The sequence below is a fragment of the Podarcis muralis genome, chromosome 6 (genome assembly GCF_964188315.1).
Source record: "Podarcis muralis chromosome 6, rPodMur119.hap1.1, whole genome shotgun sequence".
In the NCBI taxonomy this organism is placed as follows: Eukaryota; Metazoa; Chordata; class Lepidosauria; order Squamata; family Lacertidae; genus Podarcis; species Podarcis muralis.
This window is the reverse complement of record NC_135660.1, coordinates 82,806,290-82,832,209: the sequence shown is the minus strand read 5'-3', so window position 1 is coordinate 82,832,209 and position 25,920 is coordinate 82,806,290. Positions and strand designations below refer to the sequence as shown.

The window sequence follows — 25,920 nt, the reverse complement described above, 5'->3', positions numbered from 1 at the left end:
ACGAAACCAAACAAAACAAAAAACAAACAAAAGCCAAGAAGACAACATCATGAGGTCATGCTGCTTTTCAGTTGTGAAATCAAACTAATTGCTTTATCTTTGTTCTGTGATAGGGGGCCCATTAGTTGAGAAAAATCAAAGTCAGAAACCTGGAAGCCACTTTTATTGAAGGTCTCGAATCTGACCAGGGCTCCAATCTAAAGCATATTTTAAATATGCCTGAAATTCAAAAGATAAACAATGGGAATAATCATACAACTAACTCGCAAGACTTGCGTTAGGAGTTGTGTGTCTTAAATTAGGAGAGGAAAAGTCTATGGAGCCTCTCAGAAAAGCTTTGATTTTTTTGCTCTGCATTAAAGGCTGACAAAATCATAATGATTGATGTGAAAGGAAGTGATTCCCAAGGAAAGAGTTGCTTGGAAAAGGCTCTATTTCTCAGGCATTTTACCTCTTCATGTCAATTTCTGTTGAAATAGGGACGTTATTAATGGGCCCCCTATCTCTATATATCACATTACTTACAGTACAATACACATATATACTCAAGGGGAATGGTACAAGACAACCAGTTACTGTAGCTAAAGAAAACATAAAATGAGTATAATGGTTAATAATTTCTCCATCCCAAAGCTCCTTTTCAATGTGTTGCCAATGGATAAAAATAAATTACTTGTCCTTTCAGGGCGGGGGTGAAATCAGCTAGATCTGAAGAAAGGGGATAATATCTAATCACATTGTTCCTTGCTAACCTCTGTGAATTTCAGGTATGGTCATCAAAATGAATTATTTTGGGTTTCAGGCAGTAATCAGCATAAGTCTAAACAATGCCAGCTCAGGGGGTCTTGCAACTACATGAGGTTTGGTGGGATGTTGGGTAAATATAGAAGTCCATTTACCGAGTATGTAACTCATCATCATGTGTAGGTATATAAACATTTGGAAAGCCAAATCAATGTTTAATTTTATCTCACTTTCAACATCAGCTTAGAAATATGGAGCCAGAGTAAACGTCTCTTCACTGCAGGACAGCACAGAGAACTGACTTACTAGTTGAATACACACCGGCTGTGGTAACTTACCACTTGATAAATGGTCATGCCTTTTTAGTGTGAAATATATTGTAGGAATAACTGGTTCTTTGTGTTAAAGGATGCTAAGTGGTGGCTTTAGCATATTATTAACACTAAAGACTGGATGAATTTCTCCGGTGTTGCATCCTAATATCCTGATGAGCATGGGTGTTCATGAATCCCCCTTCTGATCCGCCCCAAATCCCACCCATGAGAAACCAGGTTCTCTTATTCCAATGCAAAGTTCACTAGGAATGTATTTGGTGATGGCAGGGGGTGGGGTCAGGAGGTCTCCACCATTAACTTTTGCATAAACAGCAGCAGAGAGCTTGGATATTAATATAACACTGTGTTGTGTTAACACCAGTAATCATTTTTCTCTTAAGTTTTTTTCTGTATTCAGGAGAGCTGCTTGTTCTGTGAAGTATCAGGCAATCCCAAATTCTTCTAGGGCAGAACATAGGAGGCAATGGGTAAATTATTTATTATTATTACTATTACTATTACTATTACTATTATTATCATCATCACTGTGATACTTTTGTGTTCCTAGAATAGCTGGTTCCCTCCAATAACTCTACCTCATCCATTTTAAGGAAAGTCTGTGAAACTTGCCCTATCAATAAACTGCACTATCTAAGCTATTTAGGACTCTATCCTTTGTTTGTGGCAAAGCCTCAGATTTTTCCAAGTAGTGTGAGAAGAGTGTTAATTCTTTTGCTTTGTCTGTGTTAGGTGAGAGGAGAGTCGACACCCATGCAATACAACTTGTTTTTAAAGGGATGAAGCCGATAGGACAGTTAAAGCACATACATATGAACACATGGCACAAACAGTGCAGGTCACAAAGGGTACAGTTCCCTGGCATTGTCCTGTCAGAGTTGTTGTCCCCCACCCTCAAGAAATACTGCTATAAATTGTATACTTGGAAAACCTGGAAGTATATGGAAGAGATTCTGTAGCACACTGGATCACTAGAAATAATGGGAGGTATCTAACTAGACAGTTCCACCAATGCAAGGACTTTTAGCTGTGAAATGGAGCTTTTCCACCTTCTCCTTTCCCTGCATGCCCCCACCTCCATCTTAAATCTGCTCTGGAGTGTTGTTGGAGTGGAAATCCAGAACATATTTTGGGGGGACGGTGGTTTCATTGTGCAGCTAAAAGTCATTGTGCCAGGAGAACTGATACCACCCAAGGTTGGGAAGCAGAGATTTAGTTTTGTATTTACTGCTGTATCTGCAGTATCCAGTATCTGCACTGTCTTTTCTCTTTTCTAACCAGGACCAAACTGACTAATATAATTGACAAGGGAGGGAAGCACAGCCACCCAGCCTCTTCTCCTTCACTGATCAATACGTGCAAGAGAAAGCAGTGAAGAATGACGTCATTACTTCAGTCACATGCCAATCATATCATTGCACTTGCACTAATTGGTCAGAACCCTGGAAGACAGGAAGAGGTTTAACTTCTTACAAAACAAATGAGTAGAATTAGAGTTGCCACTCAATTTCACCGGAAGCAAACATCAAATTTGGAAGTTCCCACTCGGGCAAAACATCCAAGAAATTTTGGGGGAACCAAAAGAGATTTTTACCTTATTTTTGCTACTTATTTTTTTACTATTTAAATAAGAGAAGCAAAATGCCCCAGGTGGTTTTTCCACAAAGGAGAGGTCCTTTGTACCCAAACAGAAAACGTGAGTGCAGGTTGTTATATAAGCTTGTCTGTCACTCAGCAGTACTGGATATCCTGGTGGAGCTGGTAAAAAAACAAAAGTTGATTTAACTCAGGGACAGAGTTTGCCAAAAGTGAAATTCCAGAATGACTTTTGGAGGCTCTTGCCCAATGTATTTCAAAGGAAGAATGAATTTTAAATGCAGCTAGAGAACTTTCTCTAGGAAAAGGCATTAAGCACAGTAGGAATGTCTCCAGCAGGTTTTCCCTGATAGCCTCACATTTAAAAGAGCTACAGATCCTTTTAAAAAAGAAAAACATCTGAAAATTCAGGGGAAGGAGTCTTGAATATCCATAGTGAGTTATGGCCCCGCATGCAGACCTCTGCTATATTCAAGTATATGAGTGATTAACATTGACTACATTTGAATAAGTATTCATGAAGGGAGATGTTGCTGGGGTTTTTTTTAAAGTCTATTGCAGATGATAAACTTATGTTGGATCCAAAGTGATACTAAAGTAGCTCACAAGGAGAGCTGACACTCAGTATATCTATTGTGAAAGCAAAGCTGGATGTGGAATTCTAAAATATGGGACTGAAGTTGAGAAATATCAATTCTTGATATTTTCACCATACACAGGCATGTCTTGAGCCGGAAAAAAACTAATATATCAATTTAGACAATTCTAGGCAGATATTAAAGCTCTCTAAAGAATCTTGCTATAAACCACAAATTACCTGTACTTAGGTATCATATTTTGGCAGATTCTTTTCAGTTTACAAAGCCTGAGAATTCTTAGCAAAGTGAGGCTTACTATGGGCCTGCCTGATCCTTACTATTCCTGGCTTATTTGATCTTGTCTAATATGCACTGCATTATGGAGAAAGCTAGAGAGTTCCAGAAAAACATCTACTTCTGCTTCATTGACTACACAAAAGCTTTTGTGTCGACCACTGCAAACTATGGCAAGTTCTTAAAGAAATGGGAGTGCCTGATCACCTCATCTATCTCCTGAGAAATCTCTATGTGGGACAAGAAGCTACAGTTAGAACTGGATATGGAACAAGTGATTGATTCAAAACTGGGAAAGGAGTACAACAAGGCTGTATACTGTCTCCCTGCTTATTTAACTTATATGCAGAATTCATCATGCGAAAGGCTGGACTGGATGAATCCCAAGCCAGAATTAAGATTGCCCGAAGAAATATCAACAACCTCAGATAGGCAGATGACACATCCTTGATGGCAGAAAGTGAGGAGGAATTAAAGAACCTTTTAACAAGGGTGAAAGAGGAGAGCGCAAAATATGGTCTGAAGCTCAACAAAAAAACTACGATCATGGCCACTGGTTCCATCACCTCCTGGCAAATAGAAGGGGATGAAATGGAGGCAGTGAGAGATTTTACTTTCTTGGGCTCCATGATCACTGCAGATGGTGACAGCAGTCACGAAATTAAAAGACGCTTTTCTTGGGAGAAAAGCAATGACAAACCTAGACAGCATCTTAAAAAGCAGAGACGTCATCTTGCCGACAAAGGTCCGTCTACTTAAAGCTATGGTTTTCCCAATAGTGATGTATGGAAGGATGATCGCCAAAGAATTGATTCTTTTGAATTATGGTGCTGGAGGAGACTCTTGAGAGTCCCATGGACTGCAAGAACATCAAACCTATCCATTCTGAAGGAAATCAGCCCTGAGTGCTCACTGGAAGGACAGATCCTGAAGCTGAGGCTCCAATACTTTGGCCACCTCGTGAGAAGAGAAGACTCCCTGGAAAAGACCCTGATGTTGGGAAAGATGGAGGGCACAAGGAGAAGAGGACAACAGAGGATGAGATGGTTGGACAGTGTTCTCAAAGCTACCAACATGAGTTTGACCAAACTGTGGGAGGTAGTGGAAGACAGGAGTGCCTGGTGTGCTCTGGTCCATGGGGTCACGAAGAGTCGGACATGACTAAACGACTAAACAACAACAACAACAACAACAATATGGAGAGGTTATCAATGGCTCTCCAAGAGAAAAGAAGAACCCTTATTCCAGATAAGATTGCATGGTTCGTTGGGGGTTCTGCTGGTCCAGATTAGGGTGTTCACCCTGTTTTGGTTGGAGTTTGCACTTTCCTTTAAGAATCAGCTCCATAGTTTGGAGGTCTGGAGAATCATGAGTCTGTTAGCATGGTGGGATACTCAGGAGGCATTAATGGCCATAAGTATTTTTACCAGCTTAAATTTGTTCACCAACAGGCCTAAGCATGGTCATTTATGTTCTAATAACATCCAGGTTATATTACTGTAATATGCTCTATGAAATCCTGCTTTTGAGAAAATAATAATAATAATAATAATAATAATAATAATAGTAATAAATTTATGCCCTGCCCATCTGACTGGGTTGTCCCAGCCACTCTGGGTGGCTTCCAACAAATATAAAAGCATAATAAAATATCAAACATTTAAAACCTCCCTATACAGGACTCCCTTCATATGTCTTCTAAAAGTTGTATAATTATTTATCTCCTTGAAATCTGATTGGAGGGTGTTCCACAAGGTAGGCACCACGACAGCAAAGGCTGCCTGGTTCCCTGTAACTTCACTTCTCGCAGTGAGCTAGATATGTGTCCAGGCTGAACAATGGGAGTGGACACACTCCTTCAGGTATACAGGGCTGAGGCTCTTGTACATCTGACAGGAGGGTGCTCAGAAGTGCTCCGATACATCAATTGGACTGGAGCATTTTGACTGAGCAAAGTGTAAAGCGCATATTACTTTGGTGTTATATCATCTCCACTAGTTGCCATTTTTTTGCTGAGCCTAATTCAAAGCGTTAGTCATAATCTTTAAGACTTTAAATGGTCTGGGACAGAGATACCCACTTATATGTACCTAGCCAAGTACTTTGGTCAACCTTGGAGGCCCTTCTCTCCATTCTTTTACCATGCTGTAAGCAATTATAATGAATAGGCTTTTTCAGTCACCTTGTCAGACTTGTGAAACATCCTCATCTGCTTGCCCCATTGTCGCTGAGCCTTCCACTAGACTGTAAATATGTTCTTTTTTAGAACATTTGGCAGAAGGTGTGTTCTAGAAGGTGTGGCCCACTAACATCTGACAGGCATGATGTTGGTTACCCCTGGACTAAAGCAATCAATTTAGACAATTCTAGGCAGATATTAAAGCTCTCTAAAGAATCTTGCTATAAACCACAAATTACCTGTACTTAGGTATCATATTTTGGCAGATTCTTTTCAGTTTACAAAGCCTGAGAATTCTTAGCAAAGTGAGGCTTACTATGGGCCTGCCTGATCCTTACTATTCCTGGCTTATTTGATCTTGTCTAATATGCACTGCATTATGGAGAAAGCTAGAGAGTTCCAGAAAAACATCTACTTCTGCTTCATTGACTACACAAAAGCTTTTGTGTCGACCACTGCAAACTATGGCAAGTTCTTAAAGAAATGGGAGTGCCTGATCACCTCATCTATCTCCTGAGAAATCTCTATGTGGGACAAGAAGCTACAGTTAGAACTGGATATGGAACAAGTGATTGATTCAAAACTGGGAAAGGAGTACAACAAGGCTGTATACTGTCTCCCTGCTTATTTAACTTATATGCAGAATTCATCATGCGAAAGGCTGGACTGGATGAATCCCAAGCCAGAATTAAGATTGCCCGAAGAAATATCAACAACCTCAGATAGGCAGATGACACATCCTTGATGGCAGAAAGTGAGGAGGAATTAAAGAACCTTTTAACGAGGGTGAAAGAGGAGAGCGCAAAATATGGTCTGAAGCTCAACAAAAAAACTACGATCATGGCCACTGGTTCCATCACCTCCTGGCAAATAGAAGGGGATGAAATGGAGGCAGTGAGAGATTTTACTTTCTTGGGCTCCATGATCACTGCAGATGGTGACAGCAGTCACGAAATTAAAAGACGCTTTTCTTGGGAGAAAAGCAATGACAAACCTAGACAGCATCTTAAAAAGCAGAGACGTCATCTTGCCGACAAAGGTCCGTCTACTTAAAGCTATGGTTTTCCCAATAGTGATGTATGGAAGGATGATCGCCAAAGAATTGATTCTTTTGAATTATGGTGCTGGAGGAGACTCTTGAGAGTCCCATGGACTGCAAGAACATCAAACCTATCCATTCTGAAGGAAATCAGCCCTGAGTGCTCACTGGAAGGACAGATCCTGAAGCTGAGGCTCCAATACTTTGGCCACCTCGTGAGAAGAGAAGACTCCCTGGAAAAGACCCTGATGTTGGGAAAGATGGAGGGCACAAGGAGAAGAGGACAACAGAGGATGAGATGGTTGGACAGTGTTCTCAAAGCTACCAACATGAGTTTGACCAAACTGTGGGAGGTAGTGGAAGACAGGAGTGCCTGGTGTGCTCTGGTCCATGGGGTCACGAAGAGTCGGACATGACTAAACGACTAAACAACAACAACAACAACAACAATATGGAGAGGTTATCAATGGCTCTCCAAGAGAAAAGAAGAACCCTTATTCCAGATAAGATTGCATGGTTCGTTGGGGGTTCTGCTGGTCCAGATTAGGGTGTTCACCCTGTTTTGGTTGGAGTTTGCACTTTCCTTTAAGAATCAGCTCCATAGTTTGGAGGTCTGGAGAATCATGAGTCTGTTAGCATGGTGGGATACTCAGGAGGCATTAATGGCCATAAGTATTTTTACCAGCTTAAATTTGTTCACCAACAGGCCTAAGCATGGTCATTTATGTTCTAATAACATCCAGGTTATATTACTGTAATATGCTCTATGAAATCCTGCTTTTGAGAAAATAATAATAATAATAATAATAATAATAATAATAATAATAATAGTAATAAATTTATGCCCTGCCCATCTGACTGGGTTGTCCCAGCCACTCTGGGTGGCTTCCAACAAATATAAAAGCATAATAAAATATCAAACATTTAAAACCTCCCTATACAGGACTCCCTTCATATGTCTTCTAAAAGTTGTATAATTATTTATCTCCTTGAAATCTGATTGGAGGGTGTTCCACAAGGTAGGCACCACGACAGCAAAGGCTGCCTGGTTCCCTGTAACTTCACTTCTCGCAGTGAGCTAGATATGTGTCCAGGCTGAACAATGGGAGTGGACACACTCCTTCAGGTATACAGGGCTGAGGCTCTTGTACATCTGACAGGAGGGTGCTCAGAAGTGCTCCGATACATCAATTGGACTGGAGCATTTTGACTGAGCAAAGTGTAAAGCGCATATTACTTTGGTGTTATATCATCTCCACTAGTTGCCATTTTTTTGCTGAGCCTAATTCAAAGCGTTAGTCATAATCTTTAAGACTTTAAATGGTCTGGGACAGAGATACCCACTTATATGTACCTAGCCAAGTACTTTGGTCAACCTTGGAGGCCCTTCTCTCCATTCTTTTACCATGCTGTAAGCAATTATAATGAATAGGCTTTTTCAGTCACCTTGTCAGACTTGTGAAACATCCTCATCTGCTTGCCCCATTGTCGCTGAGCCTTCCACTAGACTGTAAATATGTTCTTTTTTAGAACATTTGGCAGAAGGTGTGTTCTAGAAGGTGTGGCCCACTAACATCTGACAGGCATGATGTTGGTTACCCCTGGACTAAAGCAACTGTATCTATGTGTAATCAGAAGAAGCGCCCATTTTGTCTACTGAGATTTATTGCCTTAGAAAGTGTGATCCTATGCATGCCTTCTCAGGCATAAGCCCTGATTTAGCTCAATCGAACATACTACCAGGTCTGTTGAAAAGGATTTATGCCTAAGTGTACTATATACTGGAAGTGGGCAGGAAACTGATCAAGAACTTGGAAAATGTTAAATACTGAAACATCTGCTCAGTCTTTACATCAGACTATTCAAATTTGAAACTATATATTAGGTTCTAAATCTGCTGCTGACAAATGCAGCTTCCCACGAAATATAAAACCACCAATATCAATTTGGCACTGAAGAGCAGGAAAGCTAAGAGCGTGTAGCCCTGAATGGTGCCAGGACAAGAGACCACAGGGAGTCCCAAGTAAGTTTCTCAAGTTTTCTAGAGTGAGATCCTATGTATCATTAAAAAAAAAAGAGTGTTGGGGAAAGCAATTCCTGCCAAACTTCTGGATATCACACAGCTAGTAGTAGTAGTAGTAGTAGTAGTAGTAGTAGTAGTAGTAAATATATTTGCATCAAGAGTTGGCATTTCCAGCTAAAGACCAACTCCGGGCTCCATGTCAGTAGAAAATGTCTAGTACGCCCAAATGCACACCAAGAAGCACAATTCCTGTGTGCATATATTCTGAGCTCTTGTATAGAACAACGAGCAAACTTTTGATGGGATGGGTAACCAAAAAAAAAAAAAGTACAAGTAACTTCCATTATAAGGTAGATGTGCTGTACCATTCCCCAGGCAATTTAAGATCACAACAAAATATATTATTCACCATCATATTGCAATTGCTGTATTTAATTTAATAGACACGGGGTGTTCTTGATTAGGTTTATCACAAAGTCAAAACACAGCTGCTATTGGTTGTCTTTTTAAATATTTGTTGATCCATGGGCTGTGCCTATTGGTCCATGATAAGGCCTGCTTGTAAAGTGGCAAACAGCTCCTTAAACTGTGGTCCTTAAAGCAACTAGGAATTATAGGTGTGCTTTTGTTTTCGTTTTTACCCTTACCCTCGCGACTTTTTGCAGAACAGTGTGGGAGGCATGCACACACATCTCTTTGGGGAGCTGTGTGTCTCCCACCTACTGCTTCTTTCTTTGGGGCTTCTCTGACTAATTTTAATACAGATTCCACATCTTTATATATACATAAGGGGGGGGGATTCACTGTAGACACTGTAGAGAATGCAGACAACAAGGCAGCTCCATAAAATTACAGAATACGGAAGCTCCATTAACACCAAAGCAGACAATTGCAAGAGTTGCTCCCAGGGAGTTAAAGTCCTTGCTAAGATTGTCAACTGCCAATAGACTACATCACCTGCTCCTTTAGCAAGAATGTGTTTCAAGTAAAACAGCGTCGAACACAATGTGTTCTCAAACATTCAAATTGTTCATGGTCATTAATTGGGTTAGCCACATAATGCGAACAAATGAACGTTAAGGCAGCACGAAGCTGTTCTATTCTGGGAGCAAGTCGGTGCACTTTTTAAACCACACACACTTTTCTCACACTGCCAAGCATGCCTTTACCACGAGGTTAACATTACTGGTAAACAAGAAGCCATATTAAGAGGTGCAACAACTGCAGATCCTTGAAGATGCCAAGTGTTGCAGTAACTTCTCTGCAGTTGGATCATATGAATAATGCCAAACTGACAGGAAGCCACCTCTCTTTTTCGCATATCTACTCCAAATCCACAGGATATAAGAACTAAAAAGAAAGAATGTTACAAACTACACAGAATGATGTAACGAAAACAGGAGCAGGAGGGAGAGGAAGGGAAGAAGGAGGAGGAAGAACTAAGGTTGGGGTATGCAGTGCAAGAAGCAATGAAAATATGTCAAGGTTGAGGAGGTGCCAGTGGGCACCCTCGGAAGTGCAGGCCAGTGAAGCAATAGAGAAGTAAAAGGGATTTGGTAGTTCATGCCTTACTTATTTCAGATCCAAAACAGCAGGATGGCATGTAAGCGAGATGGGGCACTGAATATCGGCCCACAAAAGTAGTATGCAAAACATGCCAGTGCAAAGTGTGGAGAAATTAGCCAACTCATTCAAAGTTCCCAGTAAATGGCCTCTCCCATGTTGGTATGAATATGAACATGTAGGACAAAGAGCCACCCACTGTGCAGGGATAAAAGAAAATAGTTGTTTCTCTGTGTGACGCCGTGTTCTCAATTAACCCGACTGAATGTTATATATCCCAAACTTTAAAATGTAAACAAAAAGAAAAATCAACACATTTGTACTTTGTTAATGGAAGGTGAAACTTTAGGACATGGAAATAATACTGTGTGTACAACAGGTATGCTGAAGGAGGACTCAAGGGATCTCTCAGCAAAGGTGTGAATACAACAAAGACAATGGGGCAGTGCAGAGGTTAATAGACAGGGAGCAGACACTGTGGCAACATAAGGGAAGTACATAAAACAGGGGGTGGGGAGAGTACGGAACAGGAGAGGCAGTTCTCCTACTGTAATAATCTTAGGCACCTCTGGCATCTTAATATAGAAGCCTGGAATCAAAATTTCATTTGTATATATACCCACATGTGTGCATGTATATATATATATAGATATAGGTATATTCCTGCAAAGAAGTTAATGCGAGAGTCACAAGAACCAACGAAGAAACAAACTGTTGCTATAAAGTTCTCTCTCCTCTTTGAAACAGTGGGGGGGCTCATATATAGAGATACATATATATATATATGTATGCACACTTGGACGTGTATATACATATATTTACGTGTATATATATGGAGAGAAAGATAGACAAAGGTGTTATCTTCCTGTACTCTTGGCAAGGGGTTAGTCCTGAAGTTAGGAGGAGTGAAGGTAGGGCTGAGGTTGGAAGGAAAGGTAACGAAGAGGGCATACCGCTTTCGGCTTCTGCAAACGACAAGAAAAAAAATGCAAATCAAACACTTTGGTAAGAAATCAACTGACACCAAAACAAAGGCAAAAAAACCCTTTTATTTCAAGTCCTCCACAGGCTGCAACATGTTTTGCACTTCTTTTTTCAATGAAAAAAAGGTTTTTCTGCTGAGAATGAGGACAAAATGGAGAGACAGGGAGAAAGTTCAACGGAGGAGTAAACATGGGGTGTATGAGAGAAGGGTGTTGATTCTCTTTCCATTCTTACTTTCTTTTGCAAAAAAAGAGGAAAAGTGTTTGGGGTGGGGGAGACACTGTCAAAGTTGTATTTGAGGAAGGAAACTGTGTTTTTAGTAGGGTACTGAAATATCTAGTTGCTTGATTAACTTTCCCTCTGCAGGGCTCTTAGATTAGATGTTTCAGTTCTGCATTGGGTTGCAAATTATGGTGCCCTTGAGCCTCAAGGAAGACAAGAAGCAAACTGAACCCATCCACTTGGGAAGCTCAGCAATGTGGGTCCAGCTGACCTAAACTGAAGAGTCACCTGGAAGCCCCCTTTTCAATCAAATACTAACACTCATCCCTAAATGTATACTCCTGCAATCAAGTTCCACTGAATTAAGCTTGTGAGATACCAGAAGGTGACACACTCTGGTCCAGAAGCACAATACTAGTGACTGTGGTGGGATTGGGAGCAGGGGGAGAATCAATATGTATACCACAGATAATGATTCTATTATTATTACTCAGCTGATAAATGTTAGGGTATGCCAAGGCATTGGTCACCAGAGAGCTGGTTTAATGGTTCACACAACTGGCCATAAATTATTGTTGGCATTTCCTAGGCTACTAACTAGAATGGGATAAGAAGCTTCGCCATGGGCTGGGAATGCCTGCTGCTGCAGCCACCTCCAATGTATGTTTCGGGAACTTTGGGGCAGGACAAACTGGGGGTATAGCCTGCTCCTTTCAGGCTGTGCCATCCTCAGTTGCATTCACCCGAACTCAGGATGCTCACCTATGCAAGAATTCCCTGCTAAAATTCTCACAAAACTCCCTTAAAAACAAGCTTAAAAGATCAATGAAATGCCCAAATCCTTGGGTATACCTTCAGGTAGCTCTTTGTACCCTAGCCTTAATTTCCAAGAGGATGCTCTTGATATATATATTTTTTGTCTTTTGTTCCAGTTTCCTTTGAAAATCATGAAAACCACTCTGGTTAACTCAAAAGAAGAGAGTGCCCAGTGTGCTACTAAAGAAAGGACGTGGGAAATGTACATTTGATGCACATGTTAGTAAATGGCAACAAAGGAAATTACTGTGAATATTCAGAGCAGGAATTATTGAATGATGTGCGAAGTAATGTATGACAGCAATTGTTGAGAATGTGGTATTGGATATTGTAGCAGCTGGGGTGGCAGGGCAGAGGCATCGTCCTGTCACCTGGACAGGACAGGACAGGAGCAGAGATGTGCAGGTTCTCCAGCAAAAGCATCAGATTGGCTCTGCTGGTGCACCCACACAGCACCAACTTCATCACCGCATTGTGCAGGAAAGCTGCAGCAATGCCATTATTGGGAGGGAAGCCACAGTCAGCTCGACTACTAATGAACAACTCTGTTCAAAATCAAGCATAGACTTTATGTTTGCAAATACATCGTGGGGCTTCTCAATGGCAATATTTATTTTGAAACTGGAACAACTTTCAAGTTTGTGAATTTTTGAAAATTTGAAACTCCCTTTGAAATAAACAGAGATTAGTATTTGACAACATAAAACAAACATCTGGGATCACATACACCCTTTCTACATATCACTTGTTGGGAGAGTGTTACAGGAGATACGTAGGACCAAACGTGCATGTTTTTGCTCCAAACATTAGTATAACAAAGAGTGCTGAATCTGTGTTTTCAGAGAGTACTTAGGTCACCCAAAAGCAAAACTGATAAGACACCAAGTAGGAGATCAATAATTCCTGGGTGGGTGGGTGGGTTGTCCCTTTAAAATGCCAAGGAAGTGTGACAAATTTTGGATCGTTCCTTTCCAATGAATGACTGGCCTAGGTTCACCCTGAACCTAGGAGAGGTTGGTGCACAGGTGAAATAACAAAGAGCGCAATAAATTTCCACTGTAAAACCTTATCAGAAAGCAGAGTTTAGTTCAACTGGTAAGCTGTCTTTATCAGACCTAATCAGGGCTATTTAGAAAACTGATCTCCCTTACTTTGCACTCATCTTTAGCTTTATGAATGTTTGAAAGGTCACCTTCCATTCACATTCATTTCCAACAAGTGCGGCAAACACATTCTCATAGTTTCGGTCCTGTTCTTTCCTTCCTTCTGTGTTGCCCTCATCTTTATTTGTTTACATTGCTGTAAGCAATGTGGAAACCCATGATTTTGCCAATCCCAACACTACACCTGACAAGATTATACCACAATCTTTTGTATACAATATATTGTGGGTTAAGACAGGTGAGCTTTCCATAGCGTCCCCCCCCCCAGCTTAACTAGGAAATTATTCAAATTCCAAGGGGGATAACTTAGGTAATTTTTCCTGGGGCTTGGGGTGTGTGGAAATGCTGCAGTTGTCCATGTGGGGACAGCTTTTGTTTACCACCCTCTGATTTCACCCCTGCAACTCTTAAAACTGGCCCTGTGAAAGGTAGTGGAGCAACCTAGCTCCATTATGTATTTATTCAATCATTCTATTTGTATGCCTCTTCTTCACATAAATGTGCCCACAGTGGCAGGGGGAGAACTTTTAAGAGGTGTGTGCAGCCTTTGGAGACCAACACACCCATAATCCTTGTCTGGTAAAGGCTTTGCTTAGGCTGTAAACAGCATTTGCCAGTCAGGAAAGCTTCTCCCATCTGGATATCAGTTCAAGCAGAGAAAGAATCAAGGGGTCTTAAAAGCTTGCCTCTCATTTGAGGTGGGCTTCTATAAGCCCTTGATGTTCTTCTCTGAGCCTGGCTTGGAAGAAACTCATTGGCATCTACAGTCCCCCCCGGACAGTGGGATTGAAAAGCCTTATGGGCAAGTAAGGCAAGAGGACTGCGAAGGTGAAGATGGAATAAACGAAGCTGAGCCAATGGAACAAATGATCACTGGATAGCATTAAGAAACAAATGTTTGGCAAGGTCCCCCTCGGCCTCAATAATCTGTTTAACTGTGTCGGAAGAGACACTTTCAAAGTGAATTATGCAATAGTTAGCATGGAGCTACATGTAATCTTTACAAGAAATTATTTTCACTGATAACTATACACACATCTATAGTAGCTGTGTATTTACAAGGACTAATCGGAACCATCTGTAGAATTAGTTCAAAGAAAAGAACCTTTTGCAATACTGATAAACACTGACAAACACCGCAAACCAAAACATAAAAAACAAAGTTGATGCAATTATATGTACGATTGCATCAAGATTGGGGTTCTTTTTTGCAGCATTTTATGCAGGGGTAGAAAAACTGATCCCTCCAGATGTTGTGGATTACAGCATGGCCAATGGTGAGGGATGATGGGAACTGTAGTTCAATAACATCTGAAGGGTGCTAAGTTGCTACCCTTGGTTCCTAAGTATGCAGTGCATTTGGGGCGGGGGAAAAGAGAGAGAGAGAGAGAGAGAGAGCGTTTAGCAACAGAAATTAAAACACTGTTCCTTTCAACCATCCTCATGGGAGTCTCAGTCAGAAGAGAGATGGTGCAGCCATTTGGTTGGGTTATGTGAGCTGGTGCAGCGATGCCACAATGAGTGAGCTTTAGAATGTTTCCATAGGTATAAAGATCCATTCAAGGGAAGGAAGGAAGAAATATAAGCGGGCCAAGTTATCAAAGGTGCCTTAGGAAAATGGTTTTGTCGGCAATGTCTTACCTGCTTTCCCGTTGTTCCGACTTGTACTCTATGGCTATCATTAAGAGCTTTAGCTTCGCAAACACCAGCCTGCCAGAAGGAAGGAAGGAAAACAGTCACCCTATCATGGGTAAAAATGAACACTTCTTCATTACAAACGTTACCAAGACACAATTTCAGCTGGAAGTAAAAGGTGACAGCACTGTCGAGGCTAAACCTGCGTTGGGTAAGCGAAACAGCGTTGTGCCAAACACTAATCTGTCAGTGCATGTCTTATTTCCAAGGGAAGATTATTCCACATGGCTGATACAAGCACAATTTAGTTCAGGGGTAGCCAACTTGGTTCCTTTAGATTAGGCTGTACTTCAGCTCCTGCTAGCCCCCGACAGTGGTGAGGGGTGATGGAAGTTGCAGTCCATCATCACCTGGAGAGTGCCATATTGGTTACCCTTGCTCTACATAATGCAGAAGCAAGAATCTTAATGTTGTTTCAAGCTGATTTCATATATATGAGACCAACCATTTCCCATGCAGCCAGTTTTAGAAAATAATGTTTCAAAGTTAGGGGAACACAATTAAGGGGGGTTACATAAATGAAAAAAGCCCAGTTTTTTACACCCTCTTCCGCAGCTTACTGTCCTAATGGCAGCTGCAATAGGGACCTTCTTGAAGGTAAAGGTAAAGGTACCCCTGCCCGTACGGGCCAGTCGTGTCCGACTCTAGGGTTGTGCGCCCATCTCACTTAAGAGGCCGGGGGCCAGCGCTGTCCGGAGACACTTCCGGGTCACGTGGCCAGCGTGACGAAGCTGCTCTGGCGAGCCAGCACCAGCGCAGCACACAGAAATGCCGTTTACCTTCCCGCTATAAAGCGGTACCTATTTATCTACTTGCACTTAAGAGTGCTTTCGAACTGCTAGGTGGGCAGGAGCTGGGACCAAACGACGGGAGCTCACCCCGCCACGGGGATTCGAACCGCCGACCATACAATCGGCAAGTCCTAGGCGCTGAGGTTTTACCCACAGCGCCACCAGCGTCCCTTTCTTGAAGGTAGGAACCAACAATAGCAAACATATTGATTCTAATAAATGCTTTTCACCATATAAGTACTATGGCAAGATTCACAAAAAGTAAAAAAAGACGAAGACATTACTCTTTCCTATTTTTTGAAATGCTAACATTTTATTAATGACAGCAGTATGAACACAGAGGACCAACTGTTTCCACCTACCTAGAGAGAAATAAATTATTATAATTTATTATTTTGTGTTTTTTTTGGGGGGGGGGTATTGAACTTACCACTCACATAAAATAGATTTGAAACATTCTGTATACCTAGTTCACTAAAATATGAATGTATCATTCCCCACCCCAACACCTGCAATTATCATGGAACACACAGATATAAACATGGACTGGTATCGGTATTTTGGAAACTTCAATGCATATAGAAAATAGAAGGATACTAGAAAAAGAAAAGGCTAGTCACCCCTTTCTGTGCACTATTCCACCTATAGTGCACAGATTAGGAAAACTGTGAAAAGGAAACAACACACAGAATCCAACCATTCCTGCCACCACAATAGCATTAAAACTCCACTTTAGCATGTGGTAGTAGACAGAAGTTCCCATAAAAAACAACACCACACACCTTTCACTAATTTGACACCAAAGGGGAAAATATCCAAAGTGATGAAATGTCATGAACTGGCAGGACGATAGAGAGGAGGAAGAAGATCCTGGCAAGGGGCGTAGGACACAAGCTGAGGATGGGGAAGCAGAAGGTGGTGTAGGAAGTACTTACAGAGTAACAGGCGATGGCGAGGGGGTGGGGGTCAGGGCACAGGAACCTGAGCAGCAGGACCCATCACCAGAGCCAGAGGGGCCCCTGGCTCCATGAACACGGCAGGCTCTGATGCATAGGAAGCAGCAGAAGGGACACTTTAGGAGTCTGAGGCAGGCGAGGGCCCACAGCCCAGTTCACTAGATGGCCAGGTGGGGTTCATTAACTCTGGGAGGAGGTGTGTGATTCCTGAAGCCTGAGTAGGCTCAGAACAGGTGAGGGTCACATGCCTCATCAAGCTCAGGTGCTACAATCAAAAAAGGGAAGCAAAACTGAAGTGCTGTTTTTTGGGGGGGAGGGGGACTATGTTTGTGCAGGACTGACCTCCAGCTACCCTGACCCCTGGGTCAGCTGACCTTTGTGGTCCCTTCCAATCCTATGAACCTACAAAATAATAATTTATAGCACATGGATATTAGCTCAATTAAGTAAGTATTCCCCTCCCCCCCCACACACTTTTTACACTTGGTGGTTAGAATTAAGGATTGGTGCTGGTGTATAAAGGGATCAATCCTTTCAGATGCCAGTGGGGGAAGGGAGGATACTGGAACTAGGGAGTGAATTTCCAATCAACCAATTTGAACAGGGGTGGTGGACTGAATTTGGGCCTTGAAACATTTTTTCAAATTGTACTATCAAAATTTTAATCAATGATTCCTTGCACTCACTTTTAATAATTCCTGAGCCGTGCCACCCCAAATGGTGAATTGGTACCAGTTGTGTTGAGTAAGTGTGTTGTTGTTTTTTGACACAATCTATACGCCAGTGGGATGCGGGTGGCGCTGTGGGTTAAACCATAGAGCCTAGGACTTGCCAATCAGAAGGTCGGCGGTTCGAATCCCCGCAGCGGGGTGAGCTCCCGTTGCTCGGTCCCTGCTCCTGCCAACCTAGCAGTTCGAAAGCACATCAAAGTGCAAGTAGACAAATAGGTACAGCTCCGGTGGGAAGGTAAACGGCGTTTCCATGCGCTGCTCTGGTTCTCCAGAAGCGGCTTAGTCATGCTGGCTACATGACCCGGAAGCTGTACACCGGCTCCCTCGGCCAATAAAGCGAGATGAGCGCCGCAACCCCAGAGTCAGTCACGACTGGACCTAATGGTCAGGGGTCCCTTTACCTTTACCTTATACGTCAGTAGTTTGAAAATAGAATGATGTCCCACAGAATGATGGCGCATCTCAAAGGAGAGAGTTCTCAGACGATGGAACTGCATCTGGGGTATTATAATACATATTTTGTGGTGCAGGGTCAAATAAATCATTTAGGCTATTCACACCCAGTTTTTTCTGAATAAGGAACTGAGAACCAACTTCAGTATCATTTATTCATTTTTTTAAAGATAATGATGACTTCATGGTTACCACCTATATTCCAACTACTGAGGTACAGATCTTGTAAAATAAAAGAAGAAGAAGAAGAAGAAGAAGAATCACATTCAACCTTACTAAGCACACTTGGAACCCATTTTGGTCCTGGCTCACGTACTTTAAGGAAAGGAAAATGTTTCCAAGTTGTAAGAAATAAAAAATATTTCACATTGCAATGTTAAACATCTCCTTTTAATTTTGTGTTTAATATCAACATGAAACTGCTCTGAGAAACTGTCTGGAGATTCGGTGAGAAGTGCTATCGGTAAGCTCTGTTCTGTTACTCCTTTTCTCCCCTGTTTCTCCTTTTCAATGGAGCCAGATGAGGCAAAGGAAGCGCTCAACAGATGCCTTACATCAGTGAAAAGACTAGATATGGGTGAATGAATTAAAACTCAAGCCAGATATGATGGAGATGTTCATTGTGGGAGGCCCAGTTGGTATGGGATTTGACAGTGCCCCTTATTGGGACATTACCCCCCCCCCCAAAAAAAAAATACCACAGGCAGAGCATGTGGTCTGGGTATGCTGCAAGTCCCAGCACTTATCTTGGGTTCACAGGTAGTGACGGTAGCCCAAAAGTGCCTTTTCCCAGTGTAAATTGGTTTTTCAATTATGACAACTCATACAGGAAGTTAGTAACTTCGAAGCTCATGAACTTTAATGAACTCTATATTCTACTAGGAGAAAATTCAATTGGTTCAAAATAGCCAGAGGTTAGTAACAGGTCTTTTTCTTGCCAATTCCACCCCCACCCAGTACAATTTTTAAAGTGCTGGTATTAGGACTGGGTGATTGCCTTTCTACTAATCGCAAAAGATCTCGGAGTTTTCATGGTGCTCTGTTTGAACATTCAAATAATTACTGTGAAGTGGCTACCACTGCTATCTCCTCCTCCTCTGCTTGCCTTAAGATAAAATATCAACTTTCCAAGGGAGGTGGTGGTGGAGGTGACAGCAGTGGAGGCGGGCTTTCCCAAAGGCACATGGAACACAATATTTTCCCACCAAAGACTCAGATTTGACTGTAAATCCCAGGATTACTAGTGGGGAAATTTAGCCCGTGTGCCATTTATTGTAGGAACAGGTGCAAGTATAGTCATACATGACCCCAGTGGGAATAATGTCTATGGCAGAACCCAGTGGCACCTCTCATTTCTTCTCTCTCTCTCTCTGCATTGTGAAAGGGTTAGGAGGAAGCACTGGCAGAGGCATTGGTTCTGCTTCCTCCATTGCTAATCCTAACTAAAAATCAGTGTGACTACCCAAGAGACTGCTGAACCCTTCTGCATGCATGCATGTGCATGCATACACACACACACACACACACACACACACACACACACTGTAAAACTCTCTGGACACCCTCTGCCAATGCCAAAACGCTAATATGATTTGATTGGCAGGGGAAAGGAGCAGGTTCCTTCCAATTCTATGATTCCATGAGTTTGGCTTTCTACATTAATTTTTGCTCCTACTCAGAGCCAATTTGCATGGTGGAAAACTGGCTGTGGCCATGCAACATTTTCATGGGTTATGAAAAAATCTAGTTGTGCAATCTGCAAATCTATATCTGTAGGTAGACAGGCATTCATTCAGCTGAGCCCCGGCTGATTTCACCTCAAACAGATTGCAGGTAGGCAGCGTGTGTGGCCCTGTGCAGCAGGCCTTTATTAGGGACCTAAATAATTGGAAATCATTGAAGCCCCAGGATGGTTCTGTGAAGAAGAACTGATAAGCAAAAGACTTGCAACAAGTAGCAAATCATTTATCTGTATCGTTTTGCCTTGTTAGTAGCCAGCCAAATGACGTCTCTGACTCTGTGTGTGGCAGCAACCTTTTATCAGATGCGCCAAACCATCAACAAAAACTCTGAAGCGATTCCAGTTCCCATTCCTAACCACCACTCAGAGCAGGAAACCGGAAGGGGTAAAATAATAATCAGACCTCCTTCTATTTGCTGCCCTCTCAATTCCAAGAAGATACCATAGATATCCCACTTGACTAAGTAAATGAAATATAATTAAGCTTTATAAATTGGAAGTAATTAATTCCAGCATGAGGTTGATGGAGAAGAACAAGACTTGAACAAAAGGGATAACGTGATGGTCCTCAGTCTAAGACAGCTCTGAATAGGCACACTTTTTATTCCTTTATCTTGAGCTTCCTGAAAGCATTTACTATCCAGCCCCCTAGGAAAAAATATCTGCTTTATCCCAAATGATCAATGTTACATGATGCAACAGTGCCCTCAGAACCGATGCTTTTCTATGGCCAGGAAGAACCAGCTGCACAATATCTACCAGTAGTATGTGTTACCAGTAGTATGTGTTAAAAGGATCTAGGGGTCTTAATTGACCATAAGCTTAGCATGAGACAACAGTGTGATGTAGCAGTAAAAAAAAAAGCTAATATTATTCTAGGCTGCATCAACAGATGTATAGAGTCCCGATCAAGGGAAGTGATAGTACTAACTTCTCTGTTCTCTCTTGGTCAGAGCACACCTGGAATACTGTGTCCAGTTCTGGGCACCACAATTTAAGGATACTGAAAAAGATGGAATGTGTACAGAGAAGGGCAACCAAGATTATCAAGGGTCTGAATCAAGCCATATGAGGAATGGTTGAGGGAGTTGCGTGTGTTTAGCCTGGAAAAGAGGAGACATGGGCTGGGCGATATCAGCTTTTCAACATTGTGATGTACTGTATTTTTTGCCCCAGAGGACGCACTGGCCCATAGGACGCACCAAGTTTTTTTGGGGGGAAATAAAGAAAAAAAATTTATTCCCCCCCCCCAGGCGCTTGTGGGGCCGGCAGCGGGGAGAAGCGCTCTTCTCCCCGCCGCCCGCCTTCAGACCAGGTCCGGGGACAGCGGGAAGACGCGCTGCGGCTCCCAGCTATCCCCGGAGCTTGCGGGGCAGGCAGAGGGGAGAAGCGCTCTTCTCCCCGCCGCCCGCCTTCAGATCAGGTCCGGAGACAGCGGGAAGACACGCTGCGCCTCCCCACTGTCCCCAGAGCTTGCGGGGCTGTTGGCGGGGTCTCCCTGCCGTCAGCCTTCAAACCACTTCGGGAGACAGCAGGATGGCAGCGTTCCGCCTCCCTCTGTCCCCCGACCTTGTGGGGCTGGCGCTGGGGCTCTCCAGGCTTCAGCGAAAGCCTGCATTCGCCCCATAGGACGCACACACATTTCCCCTTCATTTTTGGAGGGGAAAAGGTGCGTCCTATAGGGTGAAAAATACGGTATTCCCAGCCAAACCTTGTGATATAGGGATACACTGTGATGCTGGAAAGTAGAGGGAGGAACAATCTGCATCAGTCCATGTCCCTAAATAAAGTTCACAAAGAGAAGAGAAAAACTACAGTGTTTAAATCACTTTCATGTTTGGCCAGCTCAAACCTCTGAACTTCCCCCTACTTCTTTTTCACTTGGAGTTGCTCTGAATTGCAATTTACATGTTGGCCCTGATCTTTTCTTTGCTCGTCTTTTTTTAAGGTTGAGACTTGTGAAAAGCCCTCTGAGAACTGTGCTAGCTTAATCAGAACCCTTCCTTTCAAATTCCTCAGACTTTTTGCCTAAGAAACACACACGCACATTTTGCTTTGCATTTCTCTTCAGGCAACATATTGGGTGGCAATTTAAGAACCGGATTATCAATCCCTATAAAAGAGCAATATCCATTACAAACTGTTTTAAAGCACGAAAGGCTATTTAAAGTGCTCCATCTCTGTATATTATATCAAAACAGCTGATTATAGGTGTGCCGCCATGTGACTAAACGATAAGTACAAGCAATTTATGTTTGTTTTCAAGAACCAAGTACAAGCACATTTTAATGTATTCTATGTTACCATGAAACAAAACACAAATTCCTTGCTGTAATGAAAATATTCATGCTCCAAGCTTGGTGATATACAGCACCACATCCTAATTGCCGCTGAGCTTTAATTAACCCGAAGTGAGGAATCATGTTATCATTAAAATGTTGGTTAAGTTTGAGTTACTGCCTCTCTTTAATTTAAATCAGAAAATAGATAATTAAGTTTCCAGATAATCAAATACTTCAGGAGCGTGCCAATGTTTTGGGGGGTGCTCCTAAAATTCATTAAAGGCCTCTTTCTTTAGCGATTCTACCTCAGCACTTGGTACAAATGATAGCCGTAGACTGAACACAGGCATAGCATAGGCATGTTTTCAAGAACCATATGGAAACACAGCTGCCTTGACAATGAAAAATGCTTTGAGCTTTTGCTCCCAGTGGGTTTGCTTCACGTGAACCATGCCCACTGGGGCATGATTAGCTGCACTGCAAAATGTTGCAAGAATCGTTTCAGATTTTATGTTTAGCAGGTGACATTTTCTGTTCAGATTCATACGAAGCCAGGGGGACTGCTCACCACATTAATAAGCCAAGCGCCAAGCCTTGCAAACTACTGCAAACCCTGCTAATGGTGAGCACATAAACTCACAAATCAGTTTTATACAGTGGCAGGGGTGATTAGAAAAAGGATGAGTAGGAAAGCATCTTATGTATTTCTATACCTCACATCTTCATGCCCCTTCATAACAATGAAAGAATCAGGCCTCTGAAATGATGCTACATGGAAATGAAGTTAACATGCAACTTAAAGAGTCCAAAAGTACCCCCCCCCCCAAAAAAAAGAGTAAAATTATAATCCTCATATTATTGCTGAGATTCACTTGATTATGTGATGAGAATTTAAATATATGGTATAATTTAAGGTTACCAGACATCCCCGTTTCCCGGAGACAGTTCCCGGATTTACAAATCAGTCCCCATACAAAATCCATTGAAGTTGAAAAGTGTCCCCGGATTCATTGAAAAAAAATGTGGTAACCTTATTATGTATGAATTAGATTTCTATGTGATAATCTGTATCTCATAGTGAAATAGTTACTAATACAGGAATTAAACACCTCTTTTTTAAAAAAAATATATATGGCCAAATCATCAGAAATGTAAATGTTTTTGAAACTTCTTACTAATTTTGAAAAAACAAAAACACAGTTTTATGTGGAAATAAAAATGTTTTATCCAAAGTTTGTCACAGTCTGTGTAGGTTGAAGGCTAAATGGAATGAAGACTTGCAGTGTGAAATAGATGGTGCTTTATTTTCATTGCAAGTAAGAACATGATTTGAGCTACATATTCAAACTATGTTAGCACTAGCATAGCTAAAATCAGCATGCTACGATCAAACTGCTCAAGCCTAGAAACTATGTGTGGCCCTGCTATTACTATAACCAGATGGAGGCAACCCTGACTGCTTATGATCAATAAATAGCACACAGGAGGAGAATGGAAAACAGTTATGCAACTTACTGTTGCATAATAGTGGTTATGCAGCCAGCCACTATTGTGAACATGAGCCATTACTGATAACATGTTCAATTCGCTGTTTCCTTGGGTTCTAGCCTCAATTTCCATGAAAATATGATCCCTCAAAATATGCACCTCTACCTATTTACCCTACTATGACAACAGGTTCCTTCCTGGCAACCTATTTTAGGCAACACCTTTCAGTCTGGGTACTTCCTTCCTGCTCCCAACACACACATATGGCCTGATGCCCTCACATCTGCCTCTATGGTAACCTGATTATGACACAGCTTTGACATTATGGCATTATGACATCACACACAATGTTTGCCCCCCTGGATCTGGATATCAGTTGGTCATTTGGCCACCAGACCTACTGTCCCGTTGGGATCAAAGGGTAAGTTGGGTGTCTCCAAAAAAACAAACAAGTCATCATCTTTGACATCTCCAATGACGTTTCACCAATGTGGTGTTGGCTTTGTTTGGTTACACACTGTTATATTTCTTAATGGTTTAAACTTTACTACGTTTAAGGAAAAGAAAAGCAAAAAACTGATTTAACTGAATTTCATTAAAAACACAAAAATAGTTTTGACCAAAGCCTTCCAGTATACAGTGGTATCTCGGGTTAAGTACTTAATTCATTCCGGAGGTCCATTCTTAACCTGAAACTGTTCTTAACCTGAAGCACCACTTTGGCTAATGGGGCCTCCTGCTGCTGCCGCGCCACCGGAGCATTATTTCTGTTCTCCTCCTGAAGCAAAGTTCTTAACCTGAAGCACTTTTTCTGGGTTAGCAGAGTCTGTAACCTGAAGCATATGTAACCTGAAGTGTATGCAACCCGAGGTACCACTGTATATCTTGATAGTATCTGTATGTATATTATTAATCAATAAAGTTTATATTCAATATGTTTATTGTACTAGCTAGAGGCCATTTCTTGTATCTTAATATGAATCAAGAGGTCATAGATCAGTTAAGAACAGTCACAGAAGAAGTCTTTGGTTGAAATGTATTTGGCTCTTTTAATGAAGTTCAGTTCTAATCATGTTAAGCTGATTTACTGTATTGGACAATCCTGAAATTTTTCACTGCACATATTATATGATGGAGATGACAGATGCAGTTTGTCACTTTTATTGAAGGCATTGTGAATGATGTATAGTAATAAACTCTCTGGCATGCAAGACAACTATTGACATAATTGTTATAAACAATTCTCCCCCCCCCCCCGCCATCATAACCCTTCGTTTTTACCATGTGTACAGCTCAGTCACCTGGTTGTAGCTACTCAACAGTTAAATTCCCCTACTTTTGATTAAACCAGGAGGCTTGTCTGCAAGTTCATGGAAGTCTGTAAGTGCCCAGCCACAATCAGAACCAACTCATGGAAGAGACATTTATACCTAGATAGCTGCATGTTTAAAATTAAACCCAAGGCTGATGTTCTGCTTGCAGAAGACCTTGTACAATATCTTATGCAAGCATGAGATCCACTATAGAATTTACCTACTAGAGCATCCAAGTGTTTGCACAACAGCTTATGTAGCTATTTTCATTCTGTAGATGATTATTTTGGTCCAGCTCTTTTATAGGTATGAAAATATATGCAATGCAAACCCCAGAATATGTCAGTATCCTAAATATGTCTCGGTCAACATAGCTCTCTTCTTTGTGAAATGTACCTATATGAAAAATAAAATAAGCCTGAACTTGAGGTTGGCACTAATAATTCTTTTTTGGCCAGTTTTTATTATTGTTCATAATGGAAGCAATGTGTCATGTAATCCCATTCTGCAATGACCAGTCCTCTGTGTACTTTGACTTAAAGTAAGTAAATATCAGCATTCTGGAAAAACAAAAGAATGATTCTGTGACTGCATGTATATTGCAAAATAATACCCCTCTGCCTAGATTTGCTTAATTTATTCTGCTTCAGCTATTGATGGGAGGAGGTGCTAGGGAGTTATGAAGGAACCCAAGCCCCACCTGACCCATGGAAATCCTATACAGCTCACAAGCCTCATACAAATGTGCACAGACACTTCCAAGCTCATTTTCACAGCGATAGGAGCTACATACCTGCTTTTTTTAAAAAAAGCAAAAATGGGGAGCAGGATTTCATGCCAATTTCTGTGCTTTCATGGTATGTCTACAAAATGTGCAATGTCCTACTTCTTGGAAGATAGGTCTAAGAAACAGATCACAAGTAGTCCGTTTCCAAAA

At 41.7% G+C, this 25,920-nt stretch overlaps 1 protein-coding gene across 8 annotated transcripts in view; it reads right to left on the bottom strand.

The window, feature by feature from the left end:
- Positions 1-25,920, bottom strand: part of KCNMA1 (potassium calcium-activated channel subfamily M alpha 1) — a 544,144-nt gene that overhangs the window by 127,672 nt on the left and 390,552 nt on the right. For all 8 annotated transcript variants that reach the window (XM_077930638.1, XM_028729135.2, XM_077930634.1 and 5 more), the window contains exon 16: positions 15,175-15,243. In XM_077930638.1, coding sequence (XP_077786764.1) covers positions 15,175-15,243 — 69 coding nt within the window. The remainder of the gene's footprint in view (positions 1-15,174; positions 15,244-25,920) is intronic.